Genomic DNA, 21,438 nt, shown 5'->3' with positions numbered 1-21,438 from the left:
TGGTACATTCATCAATCAGGACATCAGAAGGAAATTGGATTAAATTCATTGAAGAGATGGCATTACCACAAAAGAAAAGCAAGGGGAGTGGAACTAGTTTAATGACCGATGAGGATATTAAAACAGCCTCCCTTGAAGTTGTTCTGGTCAGACAGACTATTTTGTGCACCCATTATTGCACAGAGTACAATGGCCCATTCTGGGATTGAGCCCAGGAGACTTGAGGCAGCCAATTGGATATTACTGTCAGTACTGGTCGCTCTCCTGCTCCACATTTTGTTCAAACGATGCATAATTATTCCTAAATTTGGTTGCTTGTGCTGATTAGGCAGCTATGAATAGCCTTGTGTAACTACCATGGCCATAGTCAACTAGAAGACAAAGTGGGAGTGAAGGGATAGTCTGCTAAAGGGGTACTGATTGTGGATTGTCATTCGCTTGCGTGGGTCATGTGATTAACCGTTGCCTTCACAACCTCTCCTGTCTAGAATGGTGTCATGATGGTGGCAACAACTACAAAGTGGGGGACAAATGGGATCGTCGGGATGAAAATGGACAAATGGTCAGCTGCACTTGTCTGGGCAACAGGAAGGGAGAATATAAATGTGAACCACGTAAGTTCTTGGACAAATGTTCTTGTCTATCTTCTACCAGATTCCCCTTGACCGTTGGGTTCAATCGGTGGCAGGAATCACGTGCACCCACGGCGGATGTGGTCACCCAGGTCAAAATGTTCTGGCATGGGGTGTCCAGTCCTACCTGTGCCATGATGGGAAACTGCTCAACATGGAGATGCCCAGACAATGGCTAAAATCTGCACCATTGAGATCAAAGCAAAGCATTATACTCCATAAACCACAGGTGTTATATTGCATGTATCTCATGAGCAAGGCTGAACTCCCACTTTGCACACATGCCCCAGATGTCTCCCTCTGCCCCACCACTTTCAACTTTGCCAGAGTTGATTCTGCCCCCATGTTCACATCAAAAACTAAGCTGGAGCTGGCACTGAAACCCAGCCTGCCTTACTGACCCTATCGCCTTACGAATTGAGGAACCCATCCAAGCTACTGCACCCCACTCACACCAACTTAGTCTAAGCAGGCTGTGGCTTTACACGAGATCCTTGACACCCCCTCCCCCACAGCCTCCCATCTCTTAATTCAGGAGAACCTTTAATCTAGCATACATCCTGAACTCTCTTGGCTATGTGGCACTGTGTCAAAATGTTGTATTTGTTTATTACACAGATGAAGCATCATGTTACGATCAAGGGAACATGTACAACGTGGGCGAACAGTGGCAGAAGGAGTACCTGGGTGCCATTTGCTCATGCACCTGCTTAGGAGGACACCAGGTACTTTAGTTCAACATCCACACTTCCGAGTGATTACCATTCCACTGCAATCTGCCTCAGTAGTTTGCCACGGTCCTCTCCCAGTAACCGAAAGGGTCCAAGGTGAAATTCATTCAGATCCAACCTTGCCTGGTAATTTGCATTTCAGAGGGGCAGAACAAAGGGGGTGATTCCCACTAGTACCATAAGCAGGAAACGGATAAAAAACATTGACGAATTGACCCCACTTCAACTCCAACAGCACTCTGTTCAAGTCCAACTCCAGCCCTGAGATGGAGCACACAATCCAGGCTGAAAAATGGGTTTTAGACCAACTTGCTTAAAGTAAGGATGTAAAAGTTCCAACTAAATTCTGCACTCCCATTTTCACTTGAAACAATTCTTAGAAAAATACTTCTCTGGTTAGGAGCACCGGGGATTGCGATACAGTCAGGAAACTGCAGAACTCTTGTGCAGTGCTGATCGTAGGCAGAAAGGCAGGTGGGAGGGTTCGAGGCTGCTGTAAGGGAGGTCAAGCTGAAGCACAGTTCCAACTTTAAAGAGAGAGCTTGCATTCCTACTGCGCCTTGGGACACCCAAAGAGATTTTGTGCTGATGCAGTTCTTTTGGAATGCAGCTGCCCTTGTAATCTAGGGAACACGAGCAGCAAATAAGGTCATTCCTCGATTTAGAATCTATGTAAGGATTTTGCAATTATGCCTGTTTCATATTCTTGGATATTGTGTTTCATATTATAATGGATGGCGTACCATTTCTACATGTAAGACACTAAATACCCATTTACAAGTGTCAGTATATCCCTGGAAAACATTCCTTTTGCAAATGTGGAAATTACTGATATAGTTTTTGTGAGATTGTGTTTTGACCATAAATTACATTGGGAGCTGCATTCCTAATAAAACAGCATGAGCTGTAAATCCTGAGGTTGTGACCGCTGCTTAAGGGAATGCTTCTGTGAACTCGTAGGAGACCCTCGTCTCCAGCAAGCAGTGCTGCAGAGAGCCCTGCGTTTTCATCGTCGTTCACCACACATGGGAACGCACGATTTGAACAAGCAGGGAATATGAGCATTCTGCACCCTGCTCTCCACACCCTACCTTGAGTCTCTGCTGTAATTCTCAGCCATGCAGCAGCTGTGGACGAGCCCTACAGTGCTAGAATGCGCCTATAGCGACGGGAACACAGCGGGGCCAGGATTGACACCTAGCTGTTAATGATTCCAAGTTCACTATCCTCAAACACTGAATGTCATTGTTTTTTAAACTAGTGTCTACTAGCTCTGAAACTTCCTACTGCTCGCTTTCTGCAACGGGGAGGTGAGGATGTTCACCTGTGCCAGGAGGGTGTGATTAAGGAAGTGAAAGAGATGAATGCTCCCGCCTTGGACTCCCTGAACCTCACCCTTTCTCCTGGCCACAAGCTCTTTCCTTATGCCCCATTCTCTCCATTGGTCAGTGGTGTCACACCATTTGAACCAAGCACCCTGAGTTGTCGGTGACACGTTTGAAGTATCATTTGCTGCTCTCACACGTCTTTGCTTTCAGGGCTGGCGCTGTGACAACTGCCGAAGGCCCACACCTGACGCGGCAGGAGAGGGACGCAATTTCGCCAAGCCGACTACCAACAGGCCAAGGGTGAGTACAGCTCAGAGGGCAGAAGTCTGAGGGTTACAGTGCAGAAGCAGGCCCTTTGGCCCATCTAGTCCATGCCAAACTATTAACCTGCCTGGTCTATTGACCTGTATCCAGACCACACAACCCCCCCATCCATGTACCTATCCAACTCTTAAATGTTGAAACTAAACCTGAATCCACCACTCTGTTGGAAGCTTGTTTAACCCTCGGTAAGCAAGTTATCCCTCATGTTTCCTCTTTCCCCTTAACCCATGATCTTTAGTCTTACCTAACCTCAGTGGAAAAACCCTATCTATACCTCTCATCAAAAATCCCCTCTGTATACACACAATTTTCAGTGGTTTCCAGTAAATACAATAGTTGCTTCTGTAGTTTTTGAAGAAGCTCCTGCATTTTCAGTAGTAGGCGTCACACCACTTGGAATTGGCTGTTTTATAGGTTGATTGTTGTAACTGGCATTTTGTTCTCTAGTCTGAGAACGAGATGACCACGACTGCTTTCCCCTTTCTTTTCTTTTGTTCCCAGCTCCTCATTCTTGTCTTCCAAAGAACCGTTGGATTGTAAAAGTATTAGCTTCTAACAGTCACTTTGCACGAAATACTTTTTCTTTTGTCCTAGTTGAATTCTTCCTTGTTTAAAAAAATAGCAATTTGTTTAATTTTGACTTCCGTGTGAATACTGCAGCAAGGACGCTTTTCCTTGTGCATATGACAATAATTTAAACGCTGTAGAGTGGCGGCCAGTTTCTAACCGTGTGTTATCATTCCTTCTCTCGCCCCCCCTCAGTATGTGCACTGCCCGGTGGAATGTGGTGGGCCGAGGGATGTGCTGGCTGACTCTCAGGGCTTGGAGTGAGGCGGCAGACGGTGAGAGCAGAGCTGCAGGCATTGGACACGAGCTGCCAGGCTGTGTTCCTTGCCCGCCCATCTAAGCTCTCCCAGCTTTCGCACTCTCAACCTCTCCGCTTCCTCCAAACTGTCCTGCCACAGCCTCACCGCCGCACCAGTGAGTGAACAGCAGCAAGCACCAATGGCAACCAGAGACCTCGTGAAGAAATTACAAGTTGGCCTATAACCTGCGACTACAATGAAGAAAATCCATCCAGCAACCCACTAAAGAGACTGGGCCTTTATAAGCTACACATGGATTGCTAATAAAGACACTGCCTTCTCTTCAAATACCACAGGACTCCCCCTTCCCCAAGTGTCAAGTGATTAAAGTTGTAATTGTATAACTGAACCAGCTGTTATTTATCAGTATTCTTCCCCCTCCCCCCCCCCACAATGCAGTGTTGTTAGTTTCTTTACTCTTATACTCTTGAATAATCAAGGATACAACTGCTGCCGGAAGAATTTAATTCTTTGCTCGTATATTTTCTGGGATCAGTGACTGTTTTTATAAGTGACTGCTTTTCTGACAATGGAGAGATGAACCTTGTTTTAATAAAACTTTTAAACACCACGGAGAGCAGTGTGGTATTTCTGAGCTAGGAAGGCAAATTCAGAGTAACCGGTGAAGGGCAATTCCTGCGGCATATAAAGCCATTCAGCCCAGAGAGTCCGTGCTAGAACAGGTCCTTGAGAATAATCTGCCACTCCTCTTCACCCAATCTTTTGTTGGTTCCACCCTCCTGTAACTGTATCTAGCTGCTTCTCAAACCAATGCAGGCCTTTTTTGCCTCAGCTGCTGCAAACCTCTGATCCAGAGAACTTTGCTCGAGTACAAGTGGTACTTCCCCCAGTAGTCAAAACTGACTATTAGCTTGGCCAAAGGTGGAGTGGGATTAATTGCTCTTCCAGTTAAGATATCTGTCAAGGTCGTGGCTCAGAATTAGTTGTGTTTTAGTAGGTCCTGGGGACAGTGCAGGGGAGTTGGGGTTTCTGTTTAGGTCAGGACAGTAAATGTAGTCACGGGGCAGAATCCGCGCGAACCACACTGAAGGGAAACAATCTGAGGTCAGTGGCAGCAGAGAATGGACAACAGTAAACCCAAACAACACACACAAAATGCTGGTGGAACACAGCAGGCAGGCAGCATCTACAGGGAGAAGCACTGTTGACGTTTCGGGCCGAGACCCTTTGTCAGGGCCCAGAAGGGTCACAGCCCGAAACGTCGACAGTGCTTCTTCCTATAGATGCTGCCTGGCCTGCTGCGTTCCACCAGCATTTTGTGTGTGTTGCTTGAATTTCCAGCATCTGCAGATTTCCTCGTGTTTGAACAGTAAACCCAGGCTGGCCAATCCCAGGTCGGAAATCCACACGCGCAGAGGGCATGAAGCTACTGACCTTCCCAGGTCAGCAAGTACAAAAGATGAGTGGCAAATTCTGGACCTCTTAAGGCTATGAATCCTGGGGCTGGAGGTCACATCCTTTGGTGAGTTGATTATTAACACAAACACACACATTTCACTATAGGTGACAGATAAATCCGAATACCCCCACTTGGAATGAGTTGGAGGAAGAATAACAAGAAATAGCTACAGATGAGACTTTGAACTCTCCAATCACTGCTGCATGACACCAGTTCTCAAAGTAACCCAATGTGCTTAGGTGTTGGACAGCTTTATTTATAACTTGGTAGCTATTTGATCTCAGAGAATAATTTCCAACATCAAGATGGCAGCAGAAACATCACCACACTGCTGCAGGCCACTGATGGGATAGGCAAGAGAGGGCAAACCACCTAATGGTGGAAGAGTCGGAGGTTAGTGTGGAACAGAGTTATACCCAGCTGCTCGCACGCTTCTATCACCAACTTGTCAGCTGCCGACCCCGATGGGGCAGCGATAAAATCCACGCCACTCTGTGGAAAGGAGAGAAAAATTAACCAGTGACGTGTTTGCAGTTATTAGTTGTATAAAAGATTTGCATAACAACGGAAATGTTTAAAACGGAAGGGTAAGAGATTCAGAAGAGATCTGATTAAGTTTGGGGTCAGAAAAGCACTACTGGAGCGGATGGTAGAGTCCAGGACTCGCCCAGTACTTGAAATCACAAAGTCAGCAGGAAATGAACAAAGTGCTGGTAAAGTGGGCCAAGTGTAGATTAGTACAGCATGGTGGGCTGAAGGGTCGTTTCTGAAAAATAGGACTCTGACTAGACCTCAATTAGGGGCCACAGTAGCGTACTGGTTAGCACGATGCTATTACTGCTCAGGACGGAGTTCGGACATCAATTCTAGCGCTATCCCTACATTCTGCCTCCTCGCTACCATATGGGTCTCCCCTGGGTGTTTCCTCTCAGTTACCGGCTAGTTAAATGGTCACTGAAAATTGGCCTGTGATTCATCATCATCCTGTGCTATGTCGTATGACGTGGGTGATTGTGGTCTTTCCATGACCCTGATCGTTCTTGGCAAATTTTTCTAAAGTTGTTTGCCATTGCCTTCTTCTGGGCAGTGTCTTTACAAAACAGGTGATCCCAGACATTATCAATACCCATCAGAGATGGTCTGCCTGGCGTCAGTGGTCGCATAACCTGGAGTTGTGAGATGCACCAGCTGCTCACACGACCACCTACCCTCTCCCATGGCTTCACCTGTCCCTGATCACTGGGGTGGTAGGAGGCGACAGATATACAGGTGCTACACCCTGCCCAAGGATGACCTGCAGACTAGCGGAAGGAAGGACGCCTCCTTTGGTAGAAACACATCTCCACCGTGTCTGTGATTAGGCTAAAGGTTAAATACGTTGCCAGGTTTGTGAACCCTTTACAATTACCTGGTTTTCTGCATTAATTACTCATAAAATGTGGTCTGATCTTTATTTAATGGTCAAACACAATCTGCCTAAACAGAAAACAATTGTGCTCTTTTATTGAACACATTGTTTAATCATTCACAGTCCAGGCTAGAAAAAGTATCTGAACCCTTGTATTTAATCAGCAGCAATAGCCTCCAGCAAACATTTCCTGTAGCTGCTGATCAGACTTGCACAATGGTGAGAAGGAATTTCAGAACATTCCTCCATATGAGCCTTTCAGTTCATCATTATTTCTGGGATACGTTGCACGAACAGTCCTCTTCAGCTCATGCCACATTATCTGAATTGGGTTAAAGTCGGGACTCTGATTTGGCCAGTTCAGAACAGGAATTTCCTTCTTGTTAAACCATTTACTGTTGTGTTTTGGATCATTGTCTACTGCATCATCCAACTTCTATTAAGCTTCAGGTGATGGACCACTGCCCTGACATTCTCCTGTAAAATGTCTTGATACAATTTTGAATTCATTGTTCCCTCAACAACTGCAAGCTGTCCAGGCCCCGAGGCAGAAAAGCAGCCTCAAACCATGATGCTCCGTCCACCATAATTCAGAGTTAGGTTGAGATGGTGGTGCTGGTGTGCAGTACCCTTTTCCTTCCAAACACCGCAATATGCATTTCTGCCAAAAAGTTCAACCTTTGTCTCATCTGTCCACAGAACATTGTCCCAGAAGCGCTGTGGGACACCCAGGTAGTCTTTGGCAAATTTGAGATGCGCAGCAACTTTTTTTTTGGAAGAGCAGTGGATTCCTCCGTGGTGTCCTTCCACAAACACCATTCTTGTTCAGTGTCTTTCTTATGGTGGACACGTGAACCAAGACTTTTAGCAGGTCTTTTGCCGTTACCCTTGGGTTCTTTTTCACCTCCTTCACCATTGCACGTTGTACTCCAGTTGCCATCTTTGCAGAATGCCCACTCCTGGGGAGAGCAGCAACAGTACTGAGTCTGTTCCATTTGCAGACAATTTCTCTTACTGTGGACTGAACATTGGGTCTTTGCATCTCTACAATTCTTCTCAGGTCCTCTGAAAGTTGTTTTGATCAAGACATGGTGCACCTAAACAAATGTTTCTTGCGAAGAAGAGGCTCTGACTGTTTTTCCCAAATTGGGCAGGACACCACTACAACCCACACCTCCAAATTGACTGGAACACCCAACTCCAAATAGTTTTTGTACAAGGCATTAACCCCAGGGATTCATATACGTTTTTAAACCTAGACTGATTGTTTAAATGGTGTACTCAGTATCAACGGAAAGTACAAATTGATTGCATGTTGTTAGTGTGTGTCTGTTATTTTGCCTTAGATGAAGATGACAACACATTTTATGAGTAATTAATGAAGAGAACCAGACAATTGAAAGAATTCACAACTTTTTCTTGCAGCTGGAGAGCATGGCTCATTGGACCAGAGAGTCTGATCAACACGTCATCTCTAATTAAAAATAAAATAGAATATTTCGATTTTCAGAAAGGGTTCCATTAAGATCTATCACATGAACAGCTCATGAGTTTGATAGAGATAAACAGATCATTTTAAAGTTTAGCACCAACAAGGTAGCACAGGAATTAGTGTTTGGAACTGAACTGTTTGCAATGCACAATAATGACTTAAATGACTGTGTGAAATATCCAACTTTTTTGACAATAGTAAGTGACTCAAGAAAGAAAGAAAGCTATAAAGGTGGATGCAAGATTTCATACTGGCTAAAGCGAGCAAGTAATCTTTCCCATTGGCGAGGCATAGAAAGGGACATTTCAAATGCCTTAACTATTGCTGCTTGGTAAAACATGGGTGACCTTTTGTTGGGGACACCTTGTAGATTAACCAAGCATTTTAGAAGGAAAATGGTAGGCAAGGCTTCACTGCAAGGAGGTTGTTTCATAAAGGACATGTATTCTTGAGTGCTGGTGGAAACATAACCAGAGTACTACTTGCAGTGTGTATCGCAATATAAAAAAATGTCTCTTTAGCTGGTGGACCTAGGAAAAGGGATCATCTCACAAAAAGATGAAGACTTGCTGAAATTTGCTGGAACTTGGAATGAACAGTGTTTGTCACTGACACAAGACACATAACATGCAACACAGACAAAATGCTGGGAACACTCAGCAGATCAGGTAGCAGCTACGGAGGGGAATATAGTGTCAATATTTCATCTATGACAGTGACTGAATCTCCACAGCCCTCCTGGGTACAGAATACAAAGAAAATAGAAATTTCTTCTACAACTATTCTAATGGTCAACCACATTCTTTGATAATCTCCTGGTTTCTGATACCCAACCTTGGAAGCATCTTCCACATGCGCACCCTGCAAATATTTTGTATGTTTCATTGAAGCCACCTCTTAACACTTTTAAACTGAAGCAGTACAGGCCCAATCTAATTGATCTCTCCTCAGAGAAAACGTCTTTCTGTGTGCGAATCAGCCTAGTGAACCTTGTACTACCTCTACGTATGTGTGTCTGGAATGATCTGTCTGGAAGGCATGCAGACAGTTTTCACTATCTCAGCCCGTGTGACTATAATAGCAATTACTTTTCAGCACTCCCTGTGTATATTCCGCCCTCCCACACGATTCCAGATGTTGTCTCACCAGGGTCCTGGATCCTAATTCAAACAAGACAACTCTATTTTACTGAAATCCCTTTGCATGAACACCTCTTGCCTTCCCATCACTTGCAGAACTTGCACGTCAACTTTCTACAAATGTCCTCCTCAACGCCAACATTTCTCACCACCTAACCAGAACGATAGCATAGCGGATAGCGGGACATGATTACAGCGCCAACAACCACAGACATGGGTTCGAATTCTGCCACGTTTGTACGTGCTCCCCGTGACTGTGTGGTTTTTCTCCGGGTGCTCCAGTCACCTCCCACACTTCAAAGGCGTACGGGTTACGGCTCGTGAGCACGCCACGTTGTTGCCAGAATTGTGGCCCAATCCTCCAGTCCAGTCACAGCCCAGCACAATCCTCGCTGATCTGATTTGACACAAACAACTCAATGCTTCACTGTACATGGGATAAATAAAGCTGATTTTGAATATTTTTTTCTTTTTTGACCAACTTACTAGCTAGAACTTTTCTGGTTTGTCTTCTGCCCCGAGGTCCTCTGATAGCGAACAGTGATACGATGGAGACCCAGGGAACACCGAGATCCCCAAGGCTGCCTACCACCCCACACACTGCCCCAGGGGAGGTCCGTGCAGGTACCTGCCAGGGACACTGATCCCAAGTGTCAACCTGCTATAGGATGCTTGGAATTGCAGACTGGTTCACCCTCAGCACTACCAGAAAACCACCAGCATTTTGGCAAGCGTACCATCAATCCTCTTTCACCCTGTGAACACTTGGAATATCGTTCCGTTCCGGTCGTCTCATTATAGGAAGAACGTGGAAGCTTGAGAGGGTGCAGAGATTTACCAGGACACTGCCCGGACTAGAATGCATGTCTTACGAGGAGAGGAAGAGCAAGAGAGCTCTCTTCTCTTTGGAACAAAGTAGGATGAGAGGCAGAGATCGAGTTGACAGCCAGAGATTCTTTCCCAGGGCAGAAGTGACTAATACAAGAGGGCACAATTTTAAGGTGATTAGAGGAGAGTACATGGGGGACGTCACAGCTAAACTTTTACACACACACAGTGCTGGGTGCCTGGAATGCCCTCTCACAGGCAGTGGCAGAGGCAGATCCTTTAGGGCATTTACGATACTCTTAATGGATGATAGAAGAATGGAGGGAAGGGTTAGATTGATCTTACAGTAGGATGAAAGGCTGAAGAGCCTGTACTGTGCTGTAATGGTCTAAAAGCCCAGTCATGCCACATGGTGTCCCTGCATTTAAAGGCAGTGGAGCAGCACTCACCTTCTTGGCCCGCTCAACATTGTCCCGGAAAGGGAAAAATGCATCAGAGCTCAGAGCAACACCTCTCAGCTTGGAGATCCAGTTCCTGCGCTCGATCTCCGACAGCAGCTCAGGAGGCTCCTCGAACATCTCCTGCCACTTGGGCAGCTCCGCAGCCTGGAGGGGTGCCACAAGAGAACACGCGATCAGCTCTGGGAATGACACATGCGCACCGAGCAACCAGCCGCGCCTCCAGCGAGTCCGAACCCAAGCCGACTGGCCGGCCCGGACAAAATGGTTATCTCTGAAGTCGTACACTGGTTTCTACGCGAACCCACTTGGCAGAAGCTGGCCTCTGTACTGCATTAACATCACCGGCGGCACAAAAGGGGCGCAGAGTCATGATGGAGTGACAAGTGATTCACGAGTAGCATATTTTTTTTTAATACACGCGCAGCCAGACACAAGAGGTCGTATCCCAACAGGCTCTGGGAGCACACAAGACATTCAGATGTGGGGTAGGGGGAGGGGGTGGGGAGAGAAAGAGGCAAAGAACCACAGGACTAAGTTGTACAATGAAGAGGTTTGTGATTGCCATCTACTGCAGGCATAGCATAGACTAAACTTTCTAGCTACGCGAACTGGCCATGGGAAACAGTATGGACAAGATAAGAACGTCTGAGAACTCAAAGCCTGACAATGAAAATAGATGTTTTGTTCACCCAGATTTTGGACGAGAGACAACTTTAAATGATTGATTTCAGAATGAGTACTGGGCTTGGGCAAGAATGAAGAGATCCTGAGGAAGACAGTTCAAGACCATCACAAGGAGTGTCCCCGAGTTCAGAACTCTGCCAAGACTATAAACATGTTGCTATGAGTCTGGCCACACAGTAACTAAAGTCAAGCTGTTAAGTCTTGTGATTTAATGTGAGGAATAAGTTGGGGAAGTGGCAGCACCCCAGTAACGCAGCAGTTAGAATAGCTATCACAATGCCAGCAACCTGAGTTCAGTCTGGAAGGAGTTTCTATGTTCTCCCTGTAGCCATGTGCATTTCCTCTCAAGGTTTCCTCCACATTCCAAACGAGGATGAGTTTGTAGGCTAAAACGTCATATGGATTTAATCAGAGGGACTGAAAAGGCTTGTTACTATGCTGTGTCTAAATAAAATGAAATTATGACTCTGCTAGCAATCAGTGGGTCACATATATGTTTAAGTAGTGTGATCGCAAATAAAGGCCAAGTTGACTCAAGTCGGCTATGTTCAACACATCGACTGATACCCTACAGAGGTAACTGGATCAATACATGGGGGGCCAGAAAGTAGCAAGGAATGGCACAGTAATTTACAGGTTCACACAGACCTACTGGATCAAGGACAGATGGGTTTTGTACATGAAGGACACGCAGACAGAGGCAGCCTTTTCTCCGAGTCTCAGGGAATACAAGCTTCCAAAGCTCCCAGGAGTTTCTAGCTCGATGACCGCAACACCGCCTCTCCCGGACGGGCGACTGCGCGGACATCGGGTTTCACTTTACCTCTATTAGCCCGCCCACATATTGATCGATGGCATTGGCAATCTCAGCCCGCTTGGTGCCCGCTTTGAACTTCATGGCCAGCACCCTTGGGTGATGACGTAGCCACCAGAGGTCGGTCTTGTCCCCTGCCAGCCTGGTGCAGTGAATGCGAGACTGTTGACCTGCACCAATGCCCAGAACCTGTGGAGAGCAGCCGAGAAACCAGTGAGGGAACAAGTACCTACAAAGCCAGCAGATACTCAATGCCCACCACCTCCGACCCTTCCAATCATTCCAATCTCTCCGCCCCTTCCATTCGTTCCAATCTCTCCGCCCCTTCCAATCGTTCCAATCTCTCCGCCCCTTCCAATCGTTCCAATCTCTCCGCCCCTTCCATTCGTTCCAATCTCTCCGCCCCTTCCAATCGTTCCAATCTCTCCGCCCCTTCCAATCGTTCCAATCTCTCCGCCCCTTCCAATCGTTCCAATCTCTCCGCCCCTTCCAATCGTTCCACTCTCTCCGCCCCTTCCAATCGTTCCAACTTCTCCGCCCCCTCCATCACAGAAGTACAGACTTAATTTCAAAGAGCCATTTGGTACACAATCACTTCCCTCATGTCCCCTCGTTAGAGCTCACACTATGCGAGTCCCCCAAACTTGTGGGCCACTCAGTTACTCCTGCAGCTCTCAGGCGAAGGAAGCCCAGAAGTCGCATTTGATGGTCAAAGCCTGCAGGCCTGACCTGGAAGTAAAGAACTGTCTGTGTGCATGGCTCGGAGAGCGGGAGGGTGCTGGATCAGGGTGTAGAATTGTTACTTTTCTAATCGTTTAGTTTTCCTGTTCTTGATAGTAGTTTGTTCTACATACATGAAAATGCTCGGTGAACTTCCTAGTAATCATGGTCTGTACTTTTCTAGAAACTTAAAAGTTCACAATAGCAAGTGTCAGACTACTTGACCATTTTAATGCTCGTTCTGAACGGAATTTAGTTCTCTAGTCGGAGGGTGAGAAGACCTTGACTACTTTTTAGTCTGGTCTTTTCTTTGGTCTCTTGATGTTTCTCCTTGTTCTTACAACGATCATAAGCAACAAATTTTATGCCTCATTCTTGAGAAAACTATCAGACTCCAACAGTAGGAGACAGGAAGGAGGCTTGTTTCCTTGCTGACGATTTGTTACTTCTTGTGTTCAGTTTGATCCCCTTCTTCGAAGTTGCAAATACCATCTGCCACGCTCACACTGGGATATCACCAATACCCCAGAAGTGAGCTGGTCGTGCCTCTCTTGCCCTGGTGAAGGTGGTCCCAGTGGGAGGGGAGACAGCAACGGGATCAGACTGGAGCAATGGTACTGGAATGCCAAGGAGCGGTGGTGCGCAAGTGGGTGGGAGGGAGAAATGGGGCTCGATGCTCTTTTATTGCAATTGTTCTATTTTTGTCGCTGTTGCTCGTGTTGTTCTGATGACTACGTGCAGTGTTGGTGCTAGAAGGTGTGACGACGCTTGTGGGCTGCCTCCAGCACATAACTGGATTAAGGCATATGACATACTTCACTATACGATTCAGTGATAAATTAAACTGAATGGGAATCTGAATCCATGGCCAGCAGGCTGTTGGGGGGGGGGGGGGGGGTACCCTGGAGGAAAGGATACTTACTAATCAGGGAGGAAACACGATGGAGGACTCAGGAAAATCAAGGGAAGGCAGGACTAACAGAATCATGGAAAATCTTAGCTGCGCAGGTTGACTCTGTGGTTAAGAAGGCGTACAGTGTACTGGCCTTCATCAATCATGGGAATGAGTTTAGGAGCTGAGAGGCAATGTTGCAGCTATATAGGACCCTGGTCAGACCTCACTTGGAGTACTGTGCTCAGTTCTGGTCACCTCACTGCAGGAAGGATGTGGAAGTCATAGAAAGGTTGTAGAGGAGATTTACAAGGAGGTTGCCTGGATTGGGGAGCATGCCTTATGAGAACAAGTTAAGTGAATTTGGCCTTTTCTCCTTGGAGCAACGGAGGATGAGAGGTGACCCGACAGAGGTGTATAAGATGAAAGGATTTGATCGTGTGGATAGTCAGAGGCTTTTTCCCAGGGCTGAAATGGCTAGCACGAGAGGGCACAGTTTTAAGATGCTTGGAAGTAGGTACAGAGGAGATGTCAGGGGTAAGTTTTTTTATTCAGAGAGTGGTGAGTGCGTGGAATGGGCTGCTGGCGACGGAGGTGGAGGCAAATACGATAGGGTCTTTTAAGAGACTCCAGGATTGGTACATGGAGCTTAGAAAAATAGAGGGCTGTGAGTAACCCTAGGTAATTTCTAAGGAAAGGACATGTTTGGCACAGCATTGTGGGCCAAAGGGCCTGTAATGTGCTGTTGGTTTTCTATGTTTCTCTTTCCAGCTTTAAGACCTTTGGATCTGCTCACCCTCAGCTCCTGTGGGCACCCAGTGGTCCACAGGGCACCAGTCCGAGGTAGAGGAGGTGGACGGTTTTAGCAGAAAGAGCCAATTCCATGGGTGGTGGGGGTAAGCGTTCCCAGTCTCCATCATCACCCTACCCCTTCCTGCTAAGGAAATACTCTATTTCTAAGCCTGAACATACTCCCTCCGAAATCTCCCACATTTATTCCAAAAAAGCAGCTCTGGCAGGAAGGGGCTGACATCTGGTCGCCAGGCAAGTTGAACCACAGGATTCTGTGTGTAGGTGGGCCTGCGGCAAATGGGTTCCAATCAGAGTCAGGTTCATTATCACTGACTCACGTTGTTTTGTGACAGCGGCACCTTGAAGTACATAAAATATATTGGAAATATATATACAAAAAGAGCAAAAGTAGCCAGGTTGTGTTCATGGGTCTACTGTCTGTTCAGAAATTTGATGGCGGAGGGGAAGAAGCTTTTCCTCAAAGGTTGACCATGTGACTTCAGACTCCTGCATCCCCTCCCTGATAACGAGGAGAGGGCGTGGCTTGGGCGGTGGGGGAGCAGGGCATTAAAAATGGATGCTATATTTTTGAGGCATCACCTTTTGAAGCTACTTTCAAAGCTAAACTGTCCCTGACACTCCAGTGCCCAGCACTCAACATCTCAGCCCATTGAGGAAAATGCTCAGCAGCATCCAGCCACGGAGGGGAAGAGAGATCGGGGCGCCACGAGGCAGCACGCAGACAAATTAGTTGCTGTTAAGTGCTAACGGGCGTCACCGAGACTGGGCGATGCATTCAGGTCCTGCCTGGACGGGTGACATACCTGGCCGACTGCTTCTTCTGCGGCTCACCACCCGAGCACCCCCTCCCCAGCAGCCGGAAGGCGAGGACCACCTACTCACCTGACCGTCCTTGGCATAACACACGGAGTTGGACTGCGTGTACTTCACCGCGATGCTGGCCACGATCAGGTCGCGCAGGGCAGACTCCGGCAGCTGTGGTGACAGAGGAAGAGAGTGAGTGTGGGCGGGAGAGAGGGGAGACAGAGGAAAGGGTGGGGGAGGGGGTTCGGCGAATGCCAGTGAAATAACCAACGGAAGGCTACTGCCCCACTTATGAGTGACCCACGGTCCCTGAAGACGGTTGCATTAGTCTGGAGGATGCCAAGGGCAATCAGAGGCTGGGTGATTTGAGCAGGAGTGGCCACTAAGATGATGGACTTCCCCACAAAAGACCCAACCCCTCGGGATGCCCTCTGCCTGCTAGAACAGACTTCGAACCGAACCGAAGTTTGGCCGTGCAGGATGGCATCTCTCTGATCCCACATCTTACGATATCGTCGTCGGATGCGGTATTCCCTGCTGAAATAATGCCCCACTGCAGACGGGCATCAGAAGCCAGGCCTTGGATCTGGAAACCACCACTGGAACAACCAAGCAGAGGGGGCAGAGGGATCACCTTCTGACATCAGGGCACCCCCATTGGCTCAAGGCGAGCACATGACCCTGCAGACAACTTCACGGTTGCCTGCTTGTGACGGGAACCCTTTTGAAACAGGAGCCAAAGATGAGATTATACCCCTGGTCGACTTCAGGCTGGTCAGGGGATAAGACCGAACACTCGTCCGGCAACAGCACTAGGCTCTAGTCCAAAGGGGTCCAGTTACAAAAGCAGATTCTCACCCCTGCACTCCTGCTAATCAAAGGAGCAACTCGGTAAAAACAAGCAGCCCTTCGGCAATGCATGTATTACAGTTAAGAGGCCCTCTTCATAACCAGAGAGAAGCCTTCAGTGTGTCCGTGAAGGATTGTAATCAGGAACAGTCAGCCAACCAACCTCTCCTCACTTGCCATATCATGCAGGCTTAATTGCCAGCACCCAATCTCGCTTATTTTGTCCTGATTTCCAAAAAGATAATTTCCATTAGATGACCCCATTCAACTCAGGATTCGAGCAGCAGCCAGAAAATTGCAACAAGAGTTGCTGGAAACACTTGGCAGGTCAGGCCGATGAACTTTTGTGTCATTCCGGAACTGCCAAGCTTTCCCACAATTTTATGCTTTTACTGGCCCAGATTTCCAAAATGCAGAGTTTCGCCCTGTCGGTCGATTACCCTGAGCTGAGTTAACAGTTTCAGAGGACCGTTCCGGTAACTCGAGCACAGGTCCCTGGCTGGGAGGGTATGCATTGGGTGAGATGCCAAACCAAGGTCTCAGCAGCCCTGTGATCTCCCATCAGAAGGAAAGCTTCTAACCACTTACATCTGTGGACGAGGTGACCTGGTTTTTTAACAGCAGGCGATCGATGGGTGCATTGTTCCTCTTCTGGGCCAGGTGCAATCCGAAGATAGTCCGGGTTTCGAGCTCGTCTGGTTCATACTCTGGGTCCATCTACGAAAAGAGAAGCAGTCTCCACATCTGGGTACAGTTTGTTCCTAAACCACCTCCTCTGACATGGTTACTAATGATGCAGTCTTAACGTCGGTGTACGTGTTTGCTCAACCTCCTGGCATGTAAACACACAGGACGTGTATGGCCAGGCAGTTAGCCCGAACGATTAAAGGGTTTGCCTGCACCAGAATACACTCATGGGGTGGGGTCCAAGAGTAGGGATAAAAGGCTACGAAAGATACCCCCCTCCCTCAGCAAACCCTAGACAGAGAACCAACCACTGTCCACTCAATAGCACATTAACAACATGAAGAGGGGAGACCCCAGCGTAAATAACGGACCGTCCAGGTCCACGCTCCACAGTCCCTGAAGACCAGTGAATGAGGAAGCTAGGTCACAGCAGACGGGCCTGCGTAATTCACTTACCCGTACGACACAATAGTTCCCGTTTTTCTTCTTGGACAGGATTTCCAAGGCCTCCGGCTCGTAATCTGGAGCAATGATTCCATCTGACACCTGCAAGATGGACACCCTCAGAGAAGCTGCAGGAAGCCTCTGCGGCCACATCCCTACGGTCAACATCTACTACTTCCCGAGTTTTCAAACACGGAAACGCAACTCCCTATCGCCTCCCCTTTCCCACTGCGCTCCACTCACAGAGCACAATAAAACCTGAAAGGAGAAGACGAGTGTGGCAAACATACAAGGGGATCGCGTCCCTCTGAGCTCCGTATTCAGCAGGGGACAAGGGGAGGAGGTGAGAAGAGAGACTTAACTCATGGAGACAGAATACTGCCGAGAAAATGAGTGAACGTCACCAGCAGAGATAGAGCTCAGAGGGAGTCTCAAGATGGCGCTCATGGAGTAAACTGCTTCTAGGCTTTGCTCCAAACCTTTTACGTATTTTTAACCTACAAACACCCCTTAAACTTATTCTAAAGGGGTCTAAACATACAGAATTCTTCTTTTAAAACTATTTGAATTATTCTCAACTTGCTGAAATGTCTAAAGCAAAAGAACCGAAACAGACGAAAGAACCGATAACTTTAGAAACAATTGTGAAGCTTATAGAAGACAAATTTGAAGAACTGGAGAGAAAAATAACCGTAAAGTTTTTTCGGTTTGATGAGCGTTTGAAACTACTTGAAGAAAAGCTCCAGACCCTTTCACTGGAATCACAAAAACAACAAGCATTTTGGCTCTTGAAGAAGCCGCTCTTAAGAAAGATCATATAATTGAAAAAATACAAGAAGAGCAAACCGACGTTCCAACAGATGGATCGCTATAAAGTTAAAATTACTGATTTGGAAAATCGCTCTCGAAGACAAAATCTTCGATTAATTGGGATCCCGGAAAAATTTGAAAGCGGTGATCTTACCGTTTTCTTCTCTAAATTTCTAGTGGATGTACTGGGCTCAGAGGTACTAGATACTCCCCCGGTAATCGATCGGGCACATCGGGCTTCCAGATTCCAGGCGGATTCAAGTTTGAAACCACGACACGTAATTATTCGGATTCATTATCCCCATATCAAAGAGCGTTTGATTCGGGCAGCTCGTAAAAAAGGTATGATGATAACCCATCAAGGTTTCAAATTTCGTATCTTGGAGGACTATAGCCCGGAGGTTTTACGGGCTAGGCTGGCTTTTAGATCGGTTATGTCGAATTTTCACCAGAAAGGCTACAAGCAAGCGCTGTTATTTCCAGCACACCTGAGAGTCACTCTTCAGGATGGAACTTTCCGGCTGTTTAAATCGCCAGCGGATGCTCAAGGTTTCCTGGAACAATGACATTCTATCGGGCTGACCAATGTAATTTAGCCTATAGATTTGGATCTGTTATAGATTGACGTTTGGTTTTTTTTTTGATATGGTTTATATGTATTTCTTACATACGGTTAAAGCTTGTTTTTCGCTGGGTTTATTCTGACTTTATATTTTTTCATATTATTAATCTATTAGCGTTGAAAATAACTTATTAGGGTTTTTTCTTCCTTTTTGCTTTTCTTTTTTTAAATCAATATACACTCTCTTTTACACTTTTAACATTTGAATATTAAGATTGGGAAAAAAAATTTCTTCTTCCCGACAGACTCCAGTGTTTGGAGCGTCATAACTGTTTTGATGTGTTTGAAAGTTTTAAACTTTCATTTATTGTTTTAATTCTTTTTTTTAACCCTTTTGTTTATATACATTTATAACACTAATTTTATATTTTAACTTCTGTTATATCAACCCTTTTTTATAATGTGGGTTGTTTGTATTTTTTTTTAAACTTTGTTACGTTCGAGTTGCCGTCTTGAGACAAGGGGGTAATTTTAGTATTAGATCGCTCGCTTGCCTCTTTTTGGCTTTTTTCCTGGGGTTTGGAGGGTGGTGGGAGGGGGATTTTTCTTTTTTCTCTTTTTTTTGCTTGCTTTTTGCTTAGTTTTATTTCATGGGCTTATATGAAACTACAAAAATGGCTGCAGTGCTGTGACTTCCGGTTTCCCTTTGAACTTACTTCCTTCTTCCGGGTTCATGAGTTCACTTTTCTTTCAAACTTATGTGTTAACTGTAAAATATATATTGTCAATATGGATAAGGCTATTAACTTTGTTTCTTGGAATACTAATGGTTTAAATCATCCGATCAAATGGAAAAAAATATTCAAAGTATTCCATAGAATGAATGCTAATGTTATTTTTGTACAAGAGACTCATGTAAGGAAGGTGGATAGTCAGCGGTTGTTTAGGTTTTGGAAGGGCCAACAGTATCACTCAAATTCGCAAGCCAAAGTGAGAGGTGTTTCTATTTTTATAGACTCATCAACTGCTTTTATACATCATGAAACAATTTCAGATCCGCAAGGTAGATTTTTGCTTATTACTGGTTTACTTTTTAATCAAAAAGTTGTTTTAGTTAATGTTTATGCTCCAAATACTGACTGTCCTGAATTTTTTAAATGCTTATTTACATCCTTTCCCAATCTGAATCAATATAGATTGATAATGGGCGGGGATTTTAATTGTTGTCTAAACCCTGTGATGGATAGATCCAAGCCCACTCAAACTTTTCCGAATAAATCGGCTTCTCTTATTAATTCTTTTATGATTGATTCAGCTATTTGTGAAATTTGGCGTTTTTTACACCCTAATGACAAAGAGTTCTCATACTTTTCCCATGTGTATCATAATTACTCAAGAATTGATTACTTTTTCATTGATCAGCATTTTCTTACAGATGTTATGGATTGTAAATATGACTCTATTACTATATCTGATCATGTACCTTTGAAGTTATCTATTAAGGTGACGGATTCATATATTAGTACTAAAGGTTGGAGGTTTAATCCTGTTTTACTGCAGGACTCTGACTTTGTCAACTTTATTAAACAGCAAATTGATTTGTTCTTCTCAATAAATTCTACAGCAGAGATCTCTAGTGGAATTTTGTGGGATACTTTTAAGGCATATATTCGTGGACAGATTATTTCATATTCTGCTGGAGTTAGGAAACGAACTAATTCTAAAATATTAACATTAGTTGATAAAATTAAGGCAATTGAAAAGATCTACGCATTGACCCCTAGTAAAGAACTTTATAAAGAAAGAGTGGAACTTCAAATGGAGCATAGTTTATTATTAGCCTCCTCGATTGAAAGTCAGTTAATTAAATTGAAAGCTCAATTCTATACATATGGAGATAAGTCTGGTAAACTACTAGCTAACCAATTGAAAATTGCTTCGGATAAGCGACAGATTACTAGGATTCGTAAACAAGATGGTACTTTGACGATTGATCATAAAGAGATAAATAAAGCCTTTCAAGATTTTTATAATTCCTTATATCAATCAGAATGTACTAAGGACTCTTCTATAATGAATGAATTCTTAAGGAAATTGAATATTCCAAAAGTAACTGTTGAGGATAGTGTATTTTTGGATACACCTATTACGGAGTCTGAAATAGAAAAGGCTATTTTTTCAATGAACTCAGGTAAAGCTTCGGGTCCAGATGGTTTTTCTGCAGAATTTTTAAAATCCTTTTCTTCTATACTTTCTCCTTGGCTTTGTAAAATTTTTAAAGATGCATTAAGTATAGGTAAACTACCACAATCTTTTTATGAAGCTTCTATTTCTTTAATTCTTAAAAAAGATAAAGACCCTACTGAATGTGCATCCTATCGGCCTATATCTTTGCTGAATACGGATTTTAAGATTTTTAGTAAAATTTTGGCTATTAGATTAGAATATATATTGCCTCGGATTATTTCTGAGGATCAGACTGGATTTATTAAAAATCGCTATTCATCTTTTAACATTAGAAAATTAATATTGTTTATACCTCTTCATCTAAAATCCCAGAATGTGTAATCTCTTTAGATGCCGAAAAAGCATTTGATAGAGTCGAATGGTCATATTTATTTAATACATTGCAACATTTTAATTTTAGATCAAAATTTATATCATGGATTAAATTAATATATCATAAACCTTTAGCTTCGGTCTTTACCAATAATCAAAGATCCCCTTTTT

The 21,438-nt window shown here is 45.1% G+C and overlaps 2 protein-coding genes across 5 annotated transcripts in view; one reads left to right on the top strand and one right to left on the bottom strand.

Moving 5' to 3' along the window:
* The window catches only part of LOC140728171 (fibronectin-like), a 93,984-nt gene extending 89,532 nt beyond the window's left edge, over window positions 1-4,452 (top strand). For both annotated transcript variants that reach the window (XM_073046473.1, XM_073046474.1), the window contains 4 exons: window positions 489-614; window positions 1,251-1,357; window positions 2,902-2,991; window positions 3,778-4,452. In XM_073046473.1, coding sequence (XP_072902574.1) covers window positions 489-614; window positions 1,251-1,357; window positions 2,902-2,991; window positions 3,778-3,846 — 392 coding nt within the window. In that variant the 3' untranslated portion in view covers window positions 3,847-4,452. The remainder of the gene's footprint in view (window positions 1-488; window positions 615-1,250; window positions 1,358-2,901; window positions 2,992-3,777) is intronic.
* A 1,062-nt stretch (window positions 4,453-5,514) lies between these two features.
* LOC140728172 (bifunctional purine biosynthesis protein ATIC-like) overlaps window positions 5,515-21,438 on the bottom strand; it is a 50,375-nt gene continuing 34,451 nt past the window's right edge. For all 3 annotated transcript variants that reach the window (XM_073046475.1, XM_073046476.1, XM_073046477.1), the window contains exons 11-16: window positions 17,349-17,438; window positions 16,794-16,922; window positions 15,435-15,527; window positions 12,137-12,316; window positions 10,618-10,773; window positions 5,515-5,793 (exon numbers count right to left, since the gene is read on the bottom strand). In XM_073046475.1, coding sequence (XP_072902576.1) covers window positions 5,674-5,793; window positions 10,618-10,773; window positions 12,137-12,316; window positions 15,435-15,527; window positions 16,794-16,922; window positions 17,349-17,438 — 768 coding nt within the window. In that variant the 3' untranslated portion in view covers window positions 5,515-5,673. The remainder of the gene's footprint in view (window positions 5,794-10,617; window positions 10,774-12,136; window positions 12,317-15,434; window positions 15,528-16,793; window positions 16,923-17,348; window positions 17,439-21,438) is intronic.

This window comes from Hemitrygon akajei, chromosome 5, assembly GCF_048418815.1.
Source record: "Hemitrygon akajei chromosome 5, sHemAka1.3, whole genome shotgun sequence".
Lineage (NCBI taxonomy): Eukaryota > Metazoa > Chordata > Chondrichthyes > Myliobatiformes > Dasyatidae > Hemitrygon > Hemitrygon akajei.
The sequence above is the reverse complement of the archived record's forward strand: the minus strand, read 5'-3'. Positions and strand labels throughout refer to the sequence as shown.